Source organism: Hippopotamus amphibius, chromosome 17, assembly GCF_030028045.1.
Source record: "Hippopotamus amphibius kiboko isolate mHipAmp2 chromosome 17, mHipAmp2.hap2, whole genome shotgun sequence".
Lineage (NCBI taxonomy): Eukaryota > Metazoa > Chordata > Mammalia > Artiodactyla > Hippopotamidae > Hippopotamus > Hippopotamus amphibius.
In genome coordinates, this window is record NC_080202.1 from 18,327,649 (window position 1) to 18,348,827 (window position 21,179).

The 21,179-nt window shown below is 39.8% G+C and overlaps 1 protein-coding gene across 3 annotated transcripts in view; it reads right to left on the minus strand.

Annotated features, from left to right (window-relative positions):
• The window catches only part of MYO1D (myosin ID), a 324,249-nt gene that overhangs the window by 70,948 nt on the left and 232,122 nt on the right, over positions 1-21,179 (minus strand). For 2 of the 3 annotated variants that reach the window (XM_057715027.1, XM_057715029.1), the window contains exon 21: positions 19,348-19,502. In XM_057715027.1, coding sequence (XP_057571010.1) covers positions 19,348-19,502 — 155 coding nt within the window. Of the gene's footprint in view, positions 1-12,353; positions 12,586-19,347; positions 19,503-21,179 lie in introns of those variants that run through there. The other variant, XM_057715028.1, reaches the window with a different exon arrangement.

The window sequence follows — 21,179 nt, forward strand, 5'->3', positions numbered from 1 at the left end:
ATTTTTCAGAGATCATTTTGTTATTGGTTTCTAATTTTATTTCATTATGGTACGGATCTTGAAGCCTTTATATTAATTGTGACTTGTATCATGGCCCAGAATACGGTCTACCTTGGCAAATATGTACTTGAAGAGAATGCGTTCTGATGCTGTTAGGTAGGATGTTCTATAAATGTTAATTAGGTCAATTCAGTTGACAGTGTGGTTCAGGTCTTTTGTGTGCTTACTTATTTTTCTGTTGATTTGTTCTATCAATTATTGAGAGGGGGCATTGAAATTTACAACTATGTGTATCTGTCCATTTTCCCTTGTAGTTCTATCAGTTTTTGCTTCATATATTTTGAAAATTAATTAATTAATTGGCTGTGTTGGATCTTTGTTGCTGCACATGGGTTTTCTCTAGTTGTGGTGAGTAGGGGCTACTCTTCGTTGTGGTGCACAGGCTTCTCACTGCAGTGGCTTCTCTTGTTGCAGAGCTCTAGGCGCTCGGGCTTCAGTAGTTGCAGCACGTGGGCTCAGTAGTTGTGGCACACAGGCTTAGTTACTCCGCAGCATGTGGGATCTTCCCAGATTAGGGATGGAATCCGTGTCACCTGCACTGGCAGGTGGATTCTTAACCACTGCGTCACCAGGGAAGTCTCTGCTTTGTATATTTTGAAACTCTCTTATTAGGGGCATGAACAGTTAGGTTGGTTATGGTCTATTTATGAATTGACTTGTATTACTTTGTTACTGTTATTCTTTAAACAATTGCCTTTTAAAAAGATTGAATTAACAAGGAAAGAAGCTTATATATTTACCATGTAGCTGTTATTTCTAGTGCTCTTTATTCATTTGTGGAGATCTGTATTCCCAACTGGTATATATACTTTTTCAGCCTGAAGGACTTTCTTTAACATTTCTTGTGCTGTGAATCTACTGGTAATGCATTGTTTTGCCTTTGTGTGTCTGAAAAGTCTTTAATTCATTTTCAATTTTGAAAGCTATTACCGCTTGGTATAGAATTGTAGGTTGACAGTGTTTTCGTTCAGTATTTTAAAGATGTTGTTCTACTGCTTTCTCACTTTCATTATTACTGATGGGAGATCTTCTACAGTCTTATCTTTATTCCTTTGTATAAAATGTGTCTTTTTTCCTCTGGCTGCTTCTTAGATTTTATTTTTATCATTGGTTTTGAGCAATTAGATTGTGATGTGCCTTGGTGTAGCCTTCTTCATGATTTTTGAGGTGTAACTTCTAGGATTTGTGGGTTTATGAGATTTTCATCTATTCTGGAAAGTTTTCAGCCATTATTTCTTTAAATATTTTTTTCTGTCTTCCTCATTTGGTTGGGGACTTCATTTACCCATATATTAGGCCAGCTGAAGTCATCTCATAGTTCACTGATGATCTGTTCCTTTTTTGAAAAAATTTTTTTCTCTGTGTGCTTCATTTTGAATAGTTTCTATTGCTACATCTTCAAGTTCACTAATCTTTACTTCTGCAATGTCTAATATGCTATTAATCTGTACAGTGTATTTTCATGTCAGACATAGTCTTCACTTCTAGAAGTTTGACTTGGTTTTTTGGGATATCTTCCATGTCTTTAACTGTTTATTATAACATAGTAATAATAACTATTTTAATGTCCTGTTGGTTCTTTCTAACATCTGTGGTGGTTCTGGGCTGGTTCTGATTGATTTTTATCCTCATAATGGGTGCATTTTCTTGCTTCTCTGCAGGCTTGCTAATTTTTGATTGAATGCCAGACATTGTGAATTTTACCTACTTGGGGTGGATAATTTTGTATTCCTATAAATATTCTTGAGCTTTTTCTGGGTTGCAGTTAAGTGACTTGGAAATAATTTGAGCCTTTTGGGTCTTACTTTTAAATTTCTTAGAGGAAACCAGAGCAGTGCTCAGTCTAGGGCCAATTATTCCCAACTACTGTAGCAAGCCCTTTCTGAGTACCATACTTAATGCCTCGTGAATTAATGAGGTTTTCCAGTCTGGCTGCTGGGAACAGGTGCTACTACTAGGCACTGCTACCTCTAATCTATCTGATTGTTCTTTTGTCCTCAGGTGGTTTTCTAACAACATGTGCTGATCAGTATTCAGGTGAATACTTAACAGGGACCTGTGCAGATCTTCAGTTCTCTGTGCAGCTCTCTCCTCTGTTACTCTGACCTGTAAACTTCAGTGGCCTTAGTCTCCCAGGCCCTCAGGCTCCACGGTGGTCCCCCCTCCCCGTGCCACAGCCTGGATATTCTCTCAAGGCAGCGAGCTGGGCAGCTGTAAGGCTCACCTCATCTGTTCTCTCTCATGGGTCACTGTCCTGCATCATCTGATATCTAGTATCCTGAAAGCTACTGTTTCATATATTTTGTCTGTTTTTGTTGTTGTTGTTGTTGTTGTATCAGGTAAGAGGGTAAATTTCATCCTTGTTACTTCATCTTGGCTAGACATGGAAGGCCACTTTTTAAACCTCAGCAATCTCCTTTTAAGCTTGGTACAAACACCACTTCTCTTTGATGAAGTTTCCCCAGAACATTTTTCCTGTTTCTCACTACTGTCTAAGGATATACTCTGGGGACTTCCCTGGTGGCGCAGTGGCTAAGAATCTGCCCGCCAATGCAGGGGACACAGGTTGGATCCCTAGTCTGAAGATCCCACGTGCTGTGGACCAACTAAGCCTGTGAGCCACAACTACTGAGCCCATGTGCTGCACCTACTGAAGCCTGAGCACCTACAGCCCTGTGCTCTGCAACAAGAGAAGCCACCACACTGAGAAGCCTGTGCACCACAATGAAGGGTAGCCCCCGTTTACTACACTGGAGAAAGCCTGCATGGAGCAACAAAGACCCAACACAGCCAAAAAAAAAAAAAAAAAAGGCACACTCTGATCTCTGTGCATTAAGCTGCTTTCTTTATACTCTTCTAAGCTTATCATGAGTTATGCATTCATCTCCTTCGACCGACCACAAGCTTCTCCACGGCAAGAGGTGGGTCTCTGTATCACTATGCTTAAGACAATGTCTGATGCATGACTGAGCCTCAAGATATATTCCCCTCATCCTCTTTCTATGGTGCTCAGTAGTCAACACTGACTTTTATTTTACTTTTACCATCTTAACCATTTGTTAGTGTACAGTTCAGTAGTGTTTCACACTGTTGTGAAACATCCAGAGCTTTTTCATCATGCAAATAGAAATATATTTTTTTAAATGAATAAAGACATTTGGTGAAGACTTTCAATCTTGATTAAAAGAGGTTGATCAGCTCAGGGGCTTACAGCAAGCTGGTGGTGGAGTTAAGACCAGAAGACACACTGTCTGTTTCCTGTCAAATACTGATTCCTACCAGGTCTGTTAATTCAATGCATATGCTGAACAGAGAAGGCCAAGAATCGCCATGCATCAAAGAAGCCTCAGATGTGGAAAGTCAGAAGTTACTGATTCTGAATGGCATGATTTAGCGAGGCTAGGCTTGAGTTTTTTTAAGTTTGTCTTGGTTAGAAAGCAATATAGGGCTTCCCTGGTGGTGCAGTGGTTAAGGATCCGCCTGCCAACGCAGGGCACACGGGTTCAGGCCCTGGTCCGGGAAGATCCCACATGCCGCAGAGCAACTAAGCCCGTGCACCACAACTACTGAGCCTGCGCTCTAGAGCCCATGAGCCACAACTATTGAGCCCATGTGCCACAACTACTGAAGCCCACGTGCCTAGAGCCTGTGCTCCGAAACAAGAGAAGCCACCACAATGAGAAGCCCACGCACCACAACCAAGAGTAGCTTCCGCCTTCTGCACCACAACCAAGAGTAGCTTCCGCTCTCTGTAACTAGAGAAAGCCTGCACGCAACAGCAAAGACCCAAAGCAGCCAATAAGTAAATAAATAAATTAAAAAACAAAACAAAACTCTACGGCAAAACTTAAAAAAAAAAAAAAAAAGGATAAAAAGAAAGCAATATAATGTTCCCTAACAAACTGTTCCTTGATTTTTTTTTTCTGACAAGGGGTTCTCTGACTCATCTAGCACTACTGCAAGGCTGCTTTCCTATTCCATTTTATATCAAAATTTCTTTTCTCCTTATAGCCTCAGTCAGATTCTTTTCATTTTCTATGATATCTCTAGGCCTGGTATCTTTCTAAGACCAGGATATATAACTCTTTGCTTCATTAAGTAACGATTCTCTCTCACTCAGGATGGATACTTGTGATTAAGCTGATTTTTTTTTCCACTACGAAAATCTCATAGGAATGGGAATTTACTGGTTGTTAGTTGCTTTGTTTCTGGAAGAAAATATATTCTAAAATAATCTCATAACTTTTAAATATGTTTTCTGGTTATAAAATTAATAATGACAATTACAGAAAATCTGACATTCCATAATTTTTTAGACAAGTTAAAAGGAAAGCCCCAAATAAGATATTAAATGCAAAACCCATTTAAAAAATCATAAATGTCATGTTGGCCATTTCTTTCAGTTTCAACTATGAAGAAAAGGAAGCTTGGAACAATTTTTTTGTGTGTCAAAGAGAAGCTAAAGGAAGTAACTGCTATTAACTTTTTAAGAAAGGCTGGATGATGGGCTTTGAATTCAACAAAACAAACCTTCCTCCTCTACACAGAGAAGCCTGGGATCTGTAGAGGGTCTGGCCAGGAACACAGGCCATGTTGAAACCACTGAGCAAAACATAAGAATTTGTTTTCTGGCGCCATTTCAGTGTTCTAAGCTCTATGCTCCTTGCCCTCTGAAAATTCAAGAAAATGGTTCCAATTAAACATGAAAGAATGATCTCTTACTTTCCTCTCTAGCAATAAGTTTCTTATCTGCACCCCATGCTACATGTGACTGAGAGAATAGAGTCTTGGGGTCTCAAAGGCCCCTGAGAGGCTTTCTTAGGGCCCATGTATACAAATGATATTTTGAACCCAAAGGCAGAACTTTACATTTATGTCATTTTGTGGTTTCTTCTCACTATTCTAGCCTGACAAGATATTTTGAGGCCTGATTCTGTCATCTAAAATACAAGTTATTCTTCCTGGGTTTGTGCTGTTTGCAAACTTGATAAATATGTCTTTACCTAAGTCATTGTTTGAGAGAAATCATTGAAAGGTGAGCTCTAACGCAATTTCTTCTCACTTTTGTTACTTTTTTCACTAAGTACTTATAAAATATAACTGTTGACTTTAGACTTTTGCTGAAAGATTATGTCAGGTTCAACAAGACTTGTAATTTTTGGATCTCTGTTCACATTTGCAAAACTAGGAAAGCCTGTCTTCAGTTTAGGGGCCCCCTTTCCATTCTCTGTGGCTGCTCAAAGATTCCTGCCAGCAGACGGGGCTCCTATTGAATGTTTCCAGAGTCTCGGGATGGGAGTCCCCTGGCTTGGAGGTTGGAACTAATACAGCATCCAGCTGTCTTCTTTTTCCTAGTTGGGCTTTACTTTCCTTAATGCTTGTTTTTAGTTTCAAAAACTTATTTCTTGGGACTTCCCTGGTGGTGCAGTGGTTAAGAATCCGCCGGCCAATGCAGGGGACACGAGTTCGATCCCTGGTCTGGGAAGATCCCACATGCCGCAGAACAACTAAGCCCGTGCGCCACAACTACTGAGCCCATGTGCTGCAACTACTGAAGCCTGTGTGCATAGAGCCCGTGCTCCGCAACAAGAGAAGCCACCACAATGAGGAGCCCGTGCACCGCAATGAAGAGTAGCCCCCTCTTGCCACAACTAGAGAAAGCCCTCGCAGAGCAACAAGAACTCAACGCAGCCCCCCCAATACGTTTAAAAAAATAAACTGCTCTTTAAAAACAAAACAAAAAAAATTCTCTTAATGAGTAAAATGAAACCAGCTTCTATTCACATGATACCACTTTCCCATCCTTGTTCAACCAAGCAGCGCTCTTCCCTCATTTTTGTTACTTTCCCCAAGTCTCAGCTCATCCATGACTTAGGTCTTCTTGACAGTATTTTTACGGGCAACTGACATTTTATCGCGGCTTGCGGTTTCCACCTTCCCAGCATCTTTTCCCTTGGTTTTCTTAAATCTGAGCTCAGGTTGATTTAGGTTCAGCCACATTGATTTCTTTAATTTCCTCCTCTCTTTGTTATATAAAACTGTAGAGATTTCATGTGTAAGGGGAATGTTCCTTTTCTTGAGCATATTTTATTTGAGAGGGTTTAGTCATGGATTACACTCACATTTGCTGCATTTTTTTTTGAGACCTGCTTGCTAATGCCTCGAGTTTGACTATCCTCACACTTGCCTCATTTGTCATTACAAAATTCATTTTCTTCCAACAGACTCGACAATCCATTATTTTCATTTCAATTGTGTATTAGTTTTTTTTATTTCACCCCTGAGGAAAAATTAAAATAATGCTGGGAAGAACTGAAAACAGAGACAAGAAAAATAATGTCCTACTGTATAACACAGGGAACTATATTCAAAATCCTGTGATAAACCATAATGGAAAAGAATATAAAAAAGGATGTATACATATGTATAACTCAATCACTTTTCTGTACAGCAGAAACTAACACAACAGTGTAAATCAACTATATGTCAATCAAAAACAACAAAACATAGAGACGAGCATATGTCTCTGGATGGAGAAGGAAAAAAATGGAATTATATCTGTCTGGCAACGTAGATACTAATATAGAAATTAAAAATTCCAAATCACTGACGTCTTCAATTTTGATGCCCAGAGACGAGGAAAAAACTACAACCAGTAACTGGCAGATTCTTAAGCGATTTTTAAAAAGCTCAGTTACAAAATCAGCAAGGTTAAACTGGATAAAATACCATCTCACAATATCAATTTATAAAGGACCGTCTCTAATACTTACAGAGGCGTTTAACACCCCAATATTTACAACAGAGACACCTGAATCTGCTCAAGAGACTCCAGAACAAGTTTAGAGGCAAGTTCAATAGGCATCTTAGGAGGAAAACTCAGTGTTGGCAATTAAGTATCAACTATATATTTTGCCAAGAAGCAACAACATCGGCTACATTATTCATCAGTAGGTACGGGTATATCAAAACTGTTGATCTGTGCAGGACTTCAGTGCACTGAGTTAGGACTCCCCTGGATACAAGGACAGAAACCCAATTCCTACCAGCTTAAGTGGGACCTGTTATGAACTAGCACAATTCATTGAGGGAAAGTAATTTGCCAAATGGTGAATTCACCAAAGATCAAAATGCCGAATGACAAACTTGCCAAATTTATCAAATTTGCATATTTAACAACATGCATTTAACAACATGCAAAAAACAAACATTTTTTGTTTATCCAGTTTTTACTGGATGGATTGGCTGGACGCTGTGGTTCTTGGGCTGTCTGGCTCTCCCTCACCTATCAGCCTGTCCCTTTCGCACCCCCCGCCCCCACGGGATTGACACCCAGATGCACGGGGCACACACGCTCCTCTCTTCCTTCCTCTCTTCCAGCTGCTTCCAGCTGCAACAGCAGCGCCAGAGACGAAGGGACTCCTCCTTAAACTGTTGTTATGAAAACTGATCAATTACACTTCCTGGAAATTCCCAGAAGCTATTAACTGCCATCTCATATAACTGAATTATTGTAAACTTTATAGAGTCAAAAGGAACACATTTTTGGTAAATTGGTAAGTTGGTAAGTGAGATGAATTAGTCATTTGGGCAAATATGATGGAAGAATACTAAATATCAAATGGAAAATAACTGAAGGAGAATTGGAAGATTTAGGATAAACTAAATTTCCCATAAGGAAATGCTAAAATCTGTCGATTCTGACAGTTGCTTTTGTATTTTAAGATCTGGTGTGGAAAGTGGGTGGTGGCAGTTCTAGGAAAAGCTTGAGTCTGGATGACCTGAAATGCAGGCTGCGTCTCTGTGAGAGTCAAACTGTAATATCTGGCACTGCTATTTGGGAAAGGTTCTATGGACTTTTGAGGCCCTTAAGAGTACAAAGCTTGCATAAAAGACACATGTGCTTGCTAGTTCTTTGGAGGAATCTAACAGAAGGACATCCTTCCCTAACCCTTCTAAATAAATTCCAAACAACACATGTGCAAATAGAGTGAAGTCCATTTTTTAGCTAAAAAATCACAAAAAGACTCAGCCAATCCAAGAGCCTTAGCCTTCTTTAGCCTGAACATGCCTTAAAATGCTGTTACCAGGAACAAATTCAAGAAGGGTATTCCTCGAAACCAGTTTTTGGTAGCTCTGCAAATTCAATGAATTGGCTACTTGGCAAACTGACTTTTGGTGAATTGATTTTTTAAAATCTGTTTTCAAAAAACTGGAAAAGGGGGCTTCCCTGGTGGTCCAGTGGTTAAGACTCTGTAATGCCACTGCAGGGGGCACAGGTTCAATCTCTGGTCGGGGATCTAAGATTCTACATGCCACATGGTCAAAAAAAAAAAAAAAGCAAAAAACTGGAAAAAAAAACCCACATAATAAAAAATTCACCTGCCTAATAATTTCCAAGTGTATATACAGCACAGTCCTGTCGACCACATGTGCGCTGGTGAACTGATTTTTGACAAATCAGCCTATGTCAGATGATACAAGATCTCAGTGTCATACGATGTGAGGCCACGTGGACGCCGGCCCCACAGTGCAGCACACACAGGGCCCGGATACATCAGATTCTCCTTCACCGCTGTCTCTGCCTCACTGTGGGTCAGCTATGCCGTGCTCTCTGAGACCAGCTTTCTCCACCTTTGGAAATGTGGTTGCCCCAGCTTCTCAGAGAGGAGAATGGCCTATAAATCTTCTCTGGTCTGAGGCCCACCCATCTTGAGGAAGGGAGAGGTGGGGCAGCATGGGTCAGGTACCATCCCTGCACTGCTCAGCTCTTCCAGGGAGTCGGGGGATGCAAAGATGTGGTGCCTCAGGTGGGAACCATGCAGATGAATGCCAGGGGAGAGGGAGGTTCCAGAAGAAGGGGCTGCTGGACAGACCAAACGACAATGTCCCCACACCCAGGTGCCTCCTCCCGCTATTCAGTGTTACCATCATTTACCCCTGGAGAATCTTCTCTCCCTTAAAAATGGCTGTAGAATGCAGTGAAGTTTCTTTAACCTCTTACTTCCTTGCTGTTCCTGAAGGTAAAAATCTAAGTCCTTCTCATCTTAGGGATTTTTTTTTTTTTTTTTTTGCTAATAATCATGTATTTTTAGCCAAAATAACAGCAGGGAGGTTGTAAAAGCTAAGGGAATTATAGCTCTTACTCCTTTGAGGACTTTTGATTTCTGGTTTTATTACTAAGAATTGCACTTGTCTGTCTAAACTCTACCTTGCTAGCTCTTTCTCCATTCGTTTTGGCATACGGGGGCCACAGACGTAGGATATAGCAACTAGTGTCTTCAGGTTTCCACGTCCCTCTAGTGGACAATTGCTGTGCCCTCCTGAGCATCTCTATCATGGAAGATATCTGTGTCATTAGGCTTTGTGTCATTGGGCAGCTGTATATTTTAATACTTCTTCTCTCCCCATGACTTATATGATAAAGTTCAAATTCATTGGCATGGGGTCTTACAAACTCCTACTTCAGCTACTTTTCTCCACCAAGATTTTGCATATTTTGCTCCCTTCTCTGGGGAAAACGCTTGCCTCATTCCCAACTGATGAAACCCCAGCCAGCCGTGAAGACCCAGCTGGATGATCGTCTGCTGTATCGGGGTCTTCCTGACTCTCACAGGCAAAGGGAACCAGACCATCCCCTGTGCTTCCACGGCCCCATCACAGCACGTATCAGGCAGTGGAGTATGCATACAATCTCCCCCATGAGATTAAGAGCTGTCTGAGGAAAAGGACCAAATGGTCCATCTTTGTATCCCTCCCACCCCCCACCTCCACCCCCCTCATCATAGCCAGACCTGCAGTGGGTGCTCAGAGAATGAAGGCTGAATGACGGTATGAAAATATAACAGTATCTGTTTCAGATAAAATACTTGGTTAAGTACATTACGTTTCCTATACAGCTGATAAGAGTTGAAATAAACACACGAAGAAAGCTTTTAAAAAACTCCTTAAGTTAAAAAGTTCTATCTGACCATTTAGGAAAAGGTTCCAACAGATAGCACAAACCAGGGTATATGATCATTTGGTGAATTCATGAATACCTCACAGAAAGATCTCTGCTTTCACATATATTGTAATGTCAGTGCTATGGGCCTTTAAAAAAACTGATCAGATTACTCTAACTGTACCATATCTCCCTGCAGAGATGCTGAAAAGGTGATCAGTTTCCCAGTACTTTTGGATTTTCTCTTTCAACATGAAAGGCAAAGATGGATGTGTCATAAAGCAAATAAGTGTCTTTGATCTGCACAAAAATCTCCAGTAAATCTCTTAAATCATAAGAGCAGGTAAAGCTGAGGATGACTGTGCACCCCTGCATGTCCTTGAGGGGGCTTTGTCCAAGGGCACCTGCTTCTCAAGGCAGACGGGCACAGTGCAGAGCGAGAGAAATGGAAAGTCGGTAGATGGTTCACAGTGCTCAACAGCTGTTACACCTTAATACTGTTTGATTTTGGTCCTGCCTTAGTCACACTGAAAAGCTGTTAAGACTTCTGTGTTCTTTTGTGTACAGCAGATGGCTATGACTATATATAAATGGGTTAAGTTCATTCCATGGAAGCCTGTTATTTGCAGGTGAGGTGTCTTTGGAAATGGGCAGGCAGGTCCTAACCGCAAACTTCGTAGGGTAATTAAAGACCATTGCTTAGAACAAGGGACAGCTCTTTCTGGGACAAGCAGAGGTGGTAAGCAGAACCCTGGTCCTGCCAATTCTCATCTCATTTCTCATCTCCAGCCCTCCTTCACTCCTTTCTCTGAACCTCAGCCCATTCCTCACCCTGCCTCTCTTCACTGGGGTAGGAGGGGATGCTTATTTTGTACCTTATTTGGTAATAATCATTTTAAAACATGAAGCTTTGGTGGTTTGCTTTAAAAAAAAAAAAAAGCTACCTTTTGGCCATATGAAAACATCACGTATTCATCCTGGTCATTTTCTGTGTCAGTTCATGAAACTGATGGGAATCACCTGGGTAGCTCACTAAGGGTCTAGGTTGCTGGGGATGAGGATCCAGAAGGCTTGGGATGGAGCCCAGGGATCTGCCTTTTGAACAAGCACCTCCCGGTGATTCTAAAGCAGATGCTGCCCACATTTTAAGGAACCCTGATAAAGAAAGACTATCATTGTTTTTATCATGGCAAATGCTATTTCTTTGTATGAAAATACCACAATACTGTTTAACCGTGTTTATTTTGATGGAATTTTATATGGTTTCTGTGTTTTCACAATAACTGATGCTATACTGCTTGTTTTTTTCTGCCCAGCACCACTTTCTGCTTTTTGTGTGAAATGTTGGCCTCACATACTTTACCTCCAAACACTCTCACCCAGCTCTGTCTTGCCCTGTTCCAAAAAATGTTCTTCCCCTGATCTTACTGGAAACGTCTGTATTCTGAGACGACCTACTTCTCCAGCCAAAGTGACTGCTACTGGGATAGGCATCTTACCCACATGGTGACAATCTTCATTACTCTGACATAGGAAGTTTTTCTTCCAGTATGTTTTTTTATAAATTGATTAATTAATTAATTTTTATTTATTGGCTGTGTTGGGTCTTCTTTGCTGCACACAGGCTTTCTGTAGTTGCGGACAGCAGGGGCTACTCTTCATTGAGATGCATGGGCTTCTCACTGTGGTGGCTTCTCTTGTTCCAGAGCACAGGATCTAGGTGCGTGGGCTTCAGTAGTTGCAGTGTGTGGGCTCATCATTAGTTGTGGCTCGCAGGCTCTAGAGCGCAGGCTCAGTAGTTGTGGCGCACAGGCTTAGTTGCTCCGCGGCACGTGGGATCTTCCCGGGCCAGGGATCGAACCCGTGTCCCCTGCATTGGCAGGTGGATTCTTAACCACTGCGCCACCAGGGAGGCCCTAGTATGGTTTAAACTAACACATCTGATTGACTATAAGATGCCCTCTTTGTTAGATGTACCCTTATTGTGTATCACGATGTTGCCCGTTATCACTGTAAGAACCCACCAATTAAGTCACACCCCAATTTCAGTGATGCTAAAAAAATGTATTTCTTTGAAACAATAAAAACGGTCTTACTTTTCTTCAGTGCATTTCTCTTTTTCAAGTACACCTGTTATTTGAATGTAAACTTGTTGTTCTGTCTTCTCTATCTGTCAGCCTCCGTCATCATCCCCTTTCTCGTATGCCAAGAGTCCTTCTTAAACTTTTCTTTCATATCGATTCTATCTTCTGCAACACCAGTTGTGTCATTTGCACATTTTCATGTTGACTTAAATTCTTTAATATCTTTTCTTATTTCATTCCAATAATTGGACATTTTTCTTTCTCAGCCATGCCCCTCTTCATCTCAGTCTGTCATGTGATCTTTGGTCTGTTTGTGTAGAATCCATGCTTTCTTGAATTTTATTCAGAACGCAGGTAGTTTCCATAATGTGAGTTTTCTGTTATAAGCCTTTCCAGAAACATGCTTTTCTTTTTCTTTTAAGACGACAGCCTGCATCTTTCTCACCGTTCCTGGCTTTCTTTGCGGGTCTCATAACCAAGGAGACAGTTCTGGTGTTCCTGCAACAAAAGGGGCATATGGATTCTGGAGTCCCTCTTACAGTCCACCTGTAAGAGCTGGCTGATGGACCCAGCCTCTAGGCGTGGTTTTCAAGTCTCTTCCTTATTAGGAAGCTGCTGAGCTGAGTGGGAATCCTTAAATCTTGCTGCCTTGTCAACCTACTGACAAGGAGAGTTTGAAATTACTTCTAGTTCTTAAGTGGTTAAAAAAAAATAAATGAAAAACTGCAAGCCCCAGCATACAACGCACTTGTGGCTCTTCTAGCCCATAGCTTTTTTAAGTTGCTAATTTAATATCTTGAAATTCCTACTCACCTCTGTCCCCAGATGTATTACACTGCTCAGAGCGGTAATCCTGCAATCAATGTAAGATGAGAAGTCTTCACAAAGGGAAGGAAATTGTAAAAGACTTCTTCCTTTCCTTCACAGAGAACGAGGACTAAGTTACCATTCTCTGGGGGCAAGATGCACATATGAGTGGGGAAGGGCTGGAAGTATCCTATGGCCACAGGGCCCCATCAGCCAGCCTCCGTTTTCAACAATTATCTCCTGGGAGTCTTCTGTGTGCCAGGAATATTCTGAACACTAGGGAAACTGCAGTGAACAATAGAAATAAAGTCTCTGCTTACATGGGGCTTATATTCTAGCTGGAATATATACAGTAAGTAAAAACTAAAGATACAGTGTCAGATGGAGATGAAAGCCACGGGGGAAACCTAAGTGGAGTACGAGTTGGCGAGTACTGAGGTGAGCGAGCTGTTATTCTCTACAGGACGGTCAAGGAAGGCCTGATAGGTGACATGTGAGCACAGGTGAAGGATGTCCCTCTCAGTGGGCCTCTGGCTGAGCAACATTTCTAGTTTCCTGTACTAAGGAAAGTTCGCATCTCTTTCTGTGTTTTCATGTATATCTCTACTGGAAAGCAGAGGAGAGTGAATTGTAGTCACTCACTTTTCTGTCACCATGAATCAGATGACTTCAATAATTATTGTTTTAAATGGCCCCAATGCTCCGTTCAGGGGACAGACCATAATTCGATTAACCAATCTTCTATACAGTTGACCCTTGAACAATACAGGTTTGAACTGCCTCGGTCTACTTACACATGGATTTTTTTCAATAAATACCATGGTACCGCACGATCCCCCAGTTGGTTGAATCCATGGATAAGGAACTGTGGACCCAGAGGGCCAACTAGGGGACTTGAGCAGCTGCAGATCTTCTGCTGGTGGGTCCTTGAACCAATCGCCCCTTGGATTCTGAAGGATGACTGTAGTTGTCCATCTACATTATTTTCAACTATCTCTATTTTACTTACATATTTTTAGTTGGGATATAAACTAAAATGCCTCATTAGTAGTCAGGCATTCAAGCAAAGCAGTTTGGGAATACAGATTAAGAGCCAGGAGAACTGGTATCCGGGTCCAGGGGCAGAGGCGTGCAGATAATGACAGAGGAGCAGGAAGGTGTGAGCATCAGAAGCCCTGGACGGGGGAGGCCAGGAGCAGAGGCCTTTGCGAGGTGGCCTCCTTCCTCCACCTTCACCCCTGCTCAGGAGGCCTCATCTCCCTTGGCCCCTGTGGCCGTAACCAGTGGCTTGCTTATTGGCCTGATTCTACCCATAGTTTCAGTGTGCGTTAAAAAGAACATAAGCAAACTACAACAGAGAAGCAGCTCAAGTGTTCAGTTACATTCAGTAGCAGTGCACCTTTAATTAAGCAGATATTAAAGGGACTGCCTATGAAAAACAAGAAGCAGATGGCACTGACTTCTGGCTTTCATCCACATAAATAGAACAGGAAAAATAAGAAGGTTCTGTGCCTAAGACTGGGGTTATACTGAGGTTTCCAGCATCCAGACAGGCAAATGCCTGGACAGCTGCTTAGGGCAGATGGGTCCTCTGACAGCTTAATATCGCAGAGTTTCTGGTGACTCTGTAGTTAGGGCGGCCAAAGTGAGGCCATCTGTTTACTAGTGGGCAGAAAAGCTCACTACCAGCAGGTAGTCACTGCTGAGCATGAGATACAAACCGAAAGTCAAGTCAGCCATTTTCATAACCTCTGCAAAGCAAACTGGCCTGGGAAACCACGGATATAACCACCACAGACAAAGAAACCTCCCCTTAGCTTCATGTGACTGACACAATGGAACCCCCGAGAACAGCAGTATTCCAAGAGGTTTCACTGGGTTTATTTCAACTTATTCAAAGCCATGAGGTAAATAAACCATTTTACTTAGAAAGCTCTTTTGTTCTTTTCTACTTTTCTAAACAGAAAAGCAAAGTAACCATGAATTTAGAGCCATCTATAATATACCTAAAAACCAGTTGCCGTTTATTATTTAAAGGAAAGTTTTTTTAGGTAAGCAATGCATGTGTTTGTTGCAAAATGTTTACAGTGAAAAATAAGTACATCTCCCTCCTATGCCTCTTTCTCCCAGTACCCCATCTCCCCTCTCCAGAGACTTCCTGAATGTCTTTCTATAGATAGGCTATAATATACCAAATTGTGTGACACACACACACACACGTCCTTACAATTTTTTTATTGGCTGTATTTAAAATGAACTAAGTATATTAAAAGCTCTGAGAAGTACTGCAATAAAGACATCTGTTTAACTTCATTGGGGAAGCCTAAAGGTATCTGACTTTGGGACCCCTCCCTTTCTCCTTTGCTGTAACATCCAGTCTGTGGACTGTAGCCAGGAGTTGCTGCTACAGCCGAATTAGGTGTTTCTGGAGGGTGTCTGTTTTGAATGGTCTGTGCTTGAGCCATGCTGCTTATTAAATATTGTAAATGTCAGTCCTTGGAATATACTTTGTTAAAAGACTGTCTTCAAGCGTTTTAGAAACTGAAACGTGTGGGTGCGTTCTTGCAGAGGCAGAAATAATGGGTCCAGGTTAAGTAAAGACTGAAGGAGGTGAGAGAAAAGCTAATTTATATTTAGTTGGATTTAGTTTCATATCAGTATGGAAGGAAATGCCAGGAAAGGGCTGGCTTCAGCTTGTGAGAGAAGATGGTCATGAGAAATTCATTAGGTAGAGGAAAAGCCATAAGCTTTATCATTTTTGTTTTTAGTCGTGAAATATTTCAAACATCAGTGCAATCTTTCATCTGGAAGTTTGATTTGAGTCTTTCTTTATTTTCTCTACGTCTCTAGTTAACTTTTGAACACCTGAAATTTAGTTATAATAACTGTTTTCATGTCTGTATCTGCTAATTCTAATACCTTTGTCAGTTCTGGGTTGGCTTCAATTGGATGATGATTTCCCCCTCGTACTGGATTTTATTTTCCTGCCTGTTTGTATGCCTGGTAGTCTTTGACTGAATGTCAGACATTGTGAATTCTACCTTAATGGGGGTGGATATTTTTGCATTGCTATATGTATTCATGAGCTCTGTTCTAGGACATAGTTCAATTACTTGGTAGCAGTTTGATCCTTTTGGGTTTTGCTTTTAAGATTTATTAGGTGGGACTTGAGGGGGATCCTACACAGATCTCAGGGAGTCCCTTTGCTAATCCCCTCTTCTCTCAGAAACTTGGCTAGAATTTTGTTAAGGACTTTAAGCCCTGACCCTCTCTCTTTACAGTTTTTAAAGACAATGACTCCTGTTCAGATCCGGTCTATCAAAGGCATATTTTGTTATTTTGAGCTCTTTGCTCCCAACTTCTAACTAGGGAACTTCTTAGAATGTACTTTAGGGAAATCATCTTAAAGATAAAGAACTGCTCTGGAGTTAAATCCCTCACCTTTGGATTTACAAAACCAACCCAGGGATGAATCAGATTACGTGCCACATCATTACGCTTGTAAAATACAATATGATTTTCAAAGTCACACCAATGATACTTGACAATACAGGAAAATAGCTAGGAAAAAAAAATCAAATTGACCTTTTCTCAAGAAGTCAATAGTAAGCTGATGACTACAGTTCTAAATCAAAATTTCAAGCCTGAATTTTCTAGGGACAGACAGAAGGATTTTTTTCCTCTCATTTGTACTTTACTTCTTAATTCATAAAATTAGGGACATAGGATAGGGACATCAAGAATAAACTAGTAAAACCCAGCTCATACAGCTCTATAAAAAAAAAAAAAAAAAAGAACCAACCCAATCAAAAAATGGGCAGAAGATATAAAAAGACATTTCTTCAAAGAAGACATACAGATGGCAAAAAGGCACATGAAAAGATGCTCAATGTTGCTAACTGTTAGAGAAATGCAAATCAAAACTACAATGAAGTATCAACTCACACCAGTTAGAATGGCCATCATTAAAAAGTCTATAAACAATAAGTCCTGGAGAGGGTGTGGAGAAAAGGGAACCCGCCTACACTGTTGGTGGGAATGCAAATTGCTATAGCAACTATGGAGAACCATATGGAGGTTCCTTAAAAAACTAAAAATAGAGCTACCATATGATCTTACAATCCCACTCCTGGGTATATGTCTGGAGAAAACCATAATTCAAAAAGATACATGCACCACATTGTTCACAGCAGCACTATTTACAATAGGCAAGACATGGAAGCAACCTAAATGTCCACTGAGAGATGAATGGATAAAGAAAATGTGGTATATATACACAATGGAATACTACTCAGCCATAAAAAGAATAAAATAATGCCATTTGCAGCAACATGGATGGAACTAGAGATTATCACACTGAGTGAAGACAGAGAAAGACAAACATCATATGATAATCACATATGAGGAATCTAAAAAAATGATACAAATGAAACTTACTTACAAAACAGAAATAGACTCACAGACACAGAAAACAAATTTATGGTTACCAAAGGGGAAATGGGGGAGGGAGGGAGGGAAGGATAAATTAGGAGTTTGGGATTAGCAGATATACACTGTTGTATATAAAATAGATAACCAACAAGGACCTACTGTATAGCACAGGGAACTATCCTCAATATTTTATAATAAACTATAAGGGAAAAGAATCTGAAAAAAATAGGTATATATGTACGTATAACTGAATTGCTCTGCTGTGCATCTATACGGTAAACGTTGTAAATCAACTAATTTGAATAAAAAATTAAAACAATACACAAAGCAATGATAAAAAAGAAACTAAAATAAAAATCCAGCATCTTGACAGCCTTCTTCTCTTCCTTCCATTTATAAATTTTAAAGACATTTAAAATTCTTACATATATTAAAGATAGAAACGTATCTCAGACGATATGCTAGGAAAAGAAAGCAACTGATGGATTCTAGAACCAGATTTCCACCACTTGTAGAGGCATTTAACAGGGGTTAGAACTTATGAAACAAGGATTCAGATTGAGCAAAAATACTTCAATTTCCCAGGCAAAAACTATTTATTAGTATCGGCATCCAAACGAGAGGTAACAAATTAAAACCCCTTTCATTATCCACACTTTGCTATAACTACATATTAGGAGGAAAACAGACCTGCTTATTTGAGTTACAGACTTTATTGTGGGACATGGAGATGACTTCTCTACGTCTTTCCCTTCCATCTTAAATTCTTCAGTATTTCTCTTTATAGTTATTTGGCAGATGGAAGGGAATTTTTCAAAGGTTATATATGTTTATTACTATCTTTTGGTAATCCCTTAGATTCTTATTTTTTCCACCAGGTGACCATTAAACATCATTTTATTTATCGCATTTAAAAGCATTTAATTATATAAGATATTTAAAGATCTGTTTTGATCTGGAATACAAGGTTTAAGAACGTAAAATAAATGCCCTGTGCAGCCCACTTCTAAAATTATACTCCATACACTTATCGGCAAAAAGGAACACAGTAGAATTGGATGTGTGGACATCACATTCTAAATATGCCTTTCAGAGAGAAAAGCCATGTCTAAACTTAAAGGAAAAAAAATACTAATAAGGAATACTAGATTACTCTTGGCAATTTAGGAAATGTCTTATTGGAAGAAAAGGAACTGGACGTTGGGCTCCTTTCTCGGTCCCTGAGTTTGGAGGAGTGGTCTCCTGGCATCTGGGTGGTGGGGAGGCAGAGACAGTGTGCCACAAGGGGAAGAACATCTGACTTTGGAATCAGAGAAACACCCAACTCCAAATGCTCCACAACCTCTTTGGGAAGAAAAATCCAATCTCTAAAACAACTCCAATAAATAACCTGACAAAATCACTTTTGAGCTTAAAATTAGCCACTCACTGATCCCCATCACCATTAAGATCTGCTCCCCGTTTATATTTCTCACATCACCGTTCATTACACAGACATACACAACCATCCCAGGTATTGCCTATGTTTACTATGAAGCTCTCAGACAATGCCACGTTCCCTCACCACTCTGTGTTTCTGTAGAGGTAATTGCCTCTTCAGAATTCCTTTAGTCTTCGTGGACCTACATGTCATCCTAAACCTGCCTTCTAATTTGTTTATATTCATAGTAGATATTCTAACTGATTATATTTGGGGTAAATAAGAAGCTGTGACAATAAGAATGTGAAGTACGTTTTCTGTCTTTTGGATTTAATTACATTTGGGTTGGCAGTGAAGAAATTGCCATGGGGAAAATCTCTCATTGTTGGTTCAGCTGGAGGCTGGAAAAGTAGACGATCATTCCTAATCTTGAAACTAAGGCTGGATGCTAATTTTGCCTTCTGTGAAACAGATGATTTAAGTTGTCCTTAAGAAGGAAAATTACTCAATACGCTAAAATTGGCACAAAACAAGTTCAGTGAGAATTATGATGAAAGATTTCATATACTTTCAACTTGTCTTAAATAAAAATCAAACTTTACCTCCTGAAATGATTCACCAGGACTCCAACCAGTTCTCCAATTCGACTCTCGTGGGTCGGCTGTTTGCTGAAGAGGCAGACAATGAGGTCTTTGTTGTCTTTTGTGTGGAACACTACAAGTTGGTCCTTCCCATTGGAGACGCTCAGACCAGTCAACTGCAAAGAGACAAAGCATGGAAAACTATTAGGATGGTTCTCAAAAGAATGAATTTAAAAATACAGTTTGTAATGGTTTTACTCAGTAACTCTGATGACATTAATCTTTAAGTTTCATAAAACAAACAGATGGAAGGAAATAAAGATAAGAACACAAATTAACAAAATTAAAGGCAGAAAAACAATAGGGTAAAATCAATGAAACAAAGTGCTGGTTCTTTCAAAAGATAAATGAAATTGTTAAATCTCTAGTCTGAAAGACTAAAAGAGAGACGACCTAACTACCCATATCAGGCATGGAAGAGGGGTTGTTACTACAGACCACATAGCTATTCAAAGGATAATAAAGGAATATTTACAACAACTATATGCACATAAATTCAACAACTCAGATGAAACCAAACAATTCCTTGAAAGCCATAAACTACCAAAACTCACCCAAGAAGAATGAGATAACCTGAATACTGCTATCTCTATTAAAGAAATTAAATTTGTAGTTAAAAACCTTTCAAAAAAGAAAACTCCAGACTCTGAAGATTGCATTGGTAAATTCTACCAAATATTTAAAGAAGAAATAACACCAATTCTCCACATCTCTTCTAGAAAATGGAAGAGAAGGGACCACTTCATAACTCATTGTATGAGCACTGTCCTGATACCAAAAATAGACAAAGGCAGCCAGTACAAGAAAAAAGACTACAAACCAATATCCAATATCCTGCACGAACATGGATGTAATTAGAACAGCCAACAAAATATCAGCAAATCAAATCCAAAAATACATAAAAACAACAATACATCATGACCAAGTGGAGTTAATCGAAGAAATGCATAGCAAGTTTTATTTTAAAAAATATCAATGTAATCCTTTCTAGCAAAGAATAAAAAAAAGAAAGCTACATGATCCTATCAATTGATGCAGAGAAAGCATTTGACAAAATTCAACATCCATTCATGATATAAATCTCTCAACAAAACAGGATTAGAAGAGAATTCAACCTGATAAATGACATCTACAAAAAAGCCACAGCTAACATCATACTAAGTGGGGAAAGACTGAATGTTTTCCCCAAAGATCAGAAGCAACGTCAAGGATTTCTACTGTTACTGCTGTGGGCAACTTCACACTGGAAGCCCTAGCCAGTGCATTAAGGCAGGTTTAAATAAATTAAAAGGCATACAAATTAAAAGGGAAGAAAAAATGACTGTTTTCAGATTACATGATCGTTTACGTAGAAAAGCCCAAGGAATTTACAAAATAGCTCTCAGAACTAGTTAGTAGATTTGGCAAGGTCACAAAACACAAGGCCAACAGACAAAAATATATCTCTATACCAGCAATGAAAAACCGGAAACAGAAATTTAAAACCAAAACCATCCACAACTCCAAACTCAAAAAAACAGATATAAATCTAACAAAATGTGTGTAGGACCTGTAGGCTGAAAACTACGAAATGTTGATGAAAGAAATCAAATGAAAATGCTGTTGACAGGAATAAAAGAAAATCTAAATTTACAGAGAAAAATAATGTGTTCGTGGATTGGAAAACTCAATATTGTTGAATATTGCCAATTTCCCCCAAATCGATCTATAGATGTAATGAAATCCCAACCAAAATCCCAGAAGAATTTTTGGTAGATATCAACAAGCTGATTCTAAAATGTATATGGAAAGGC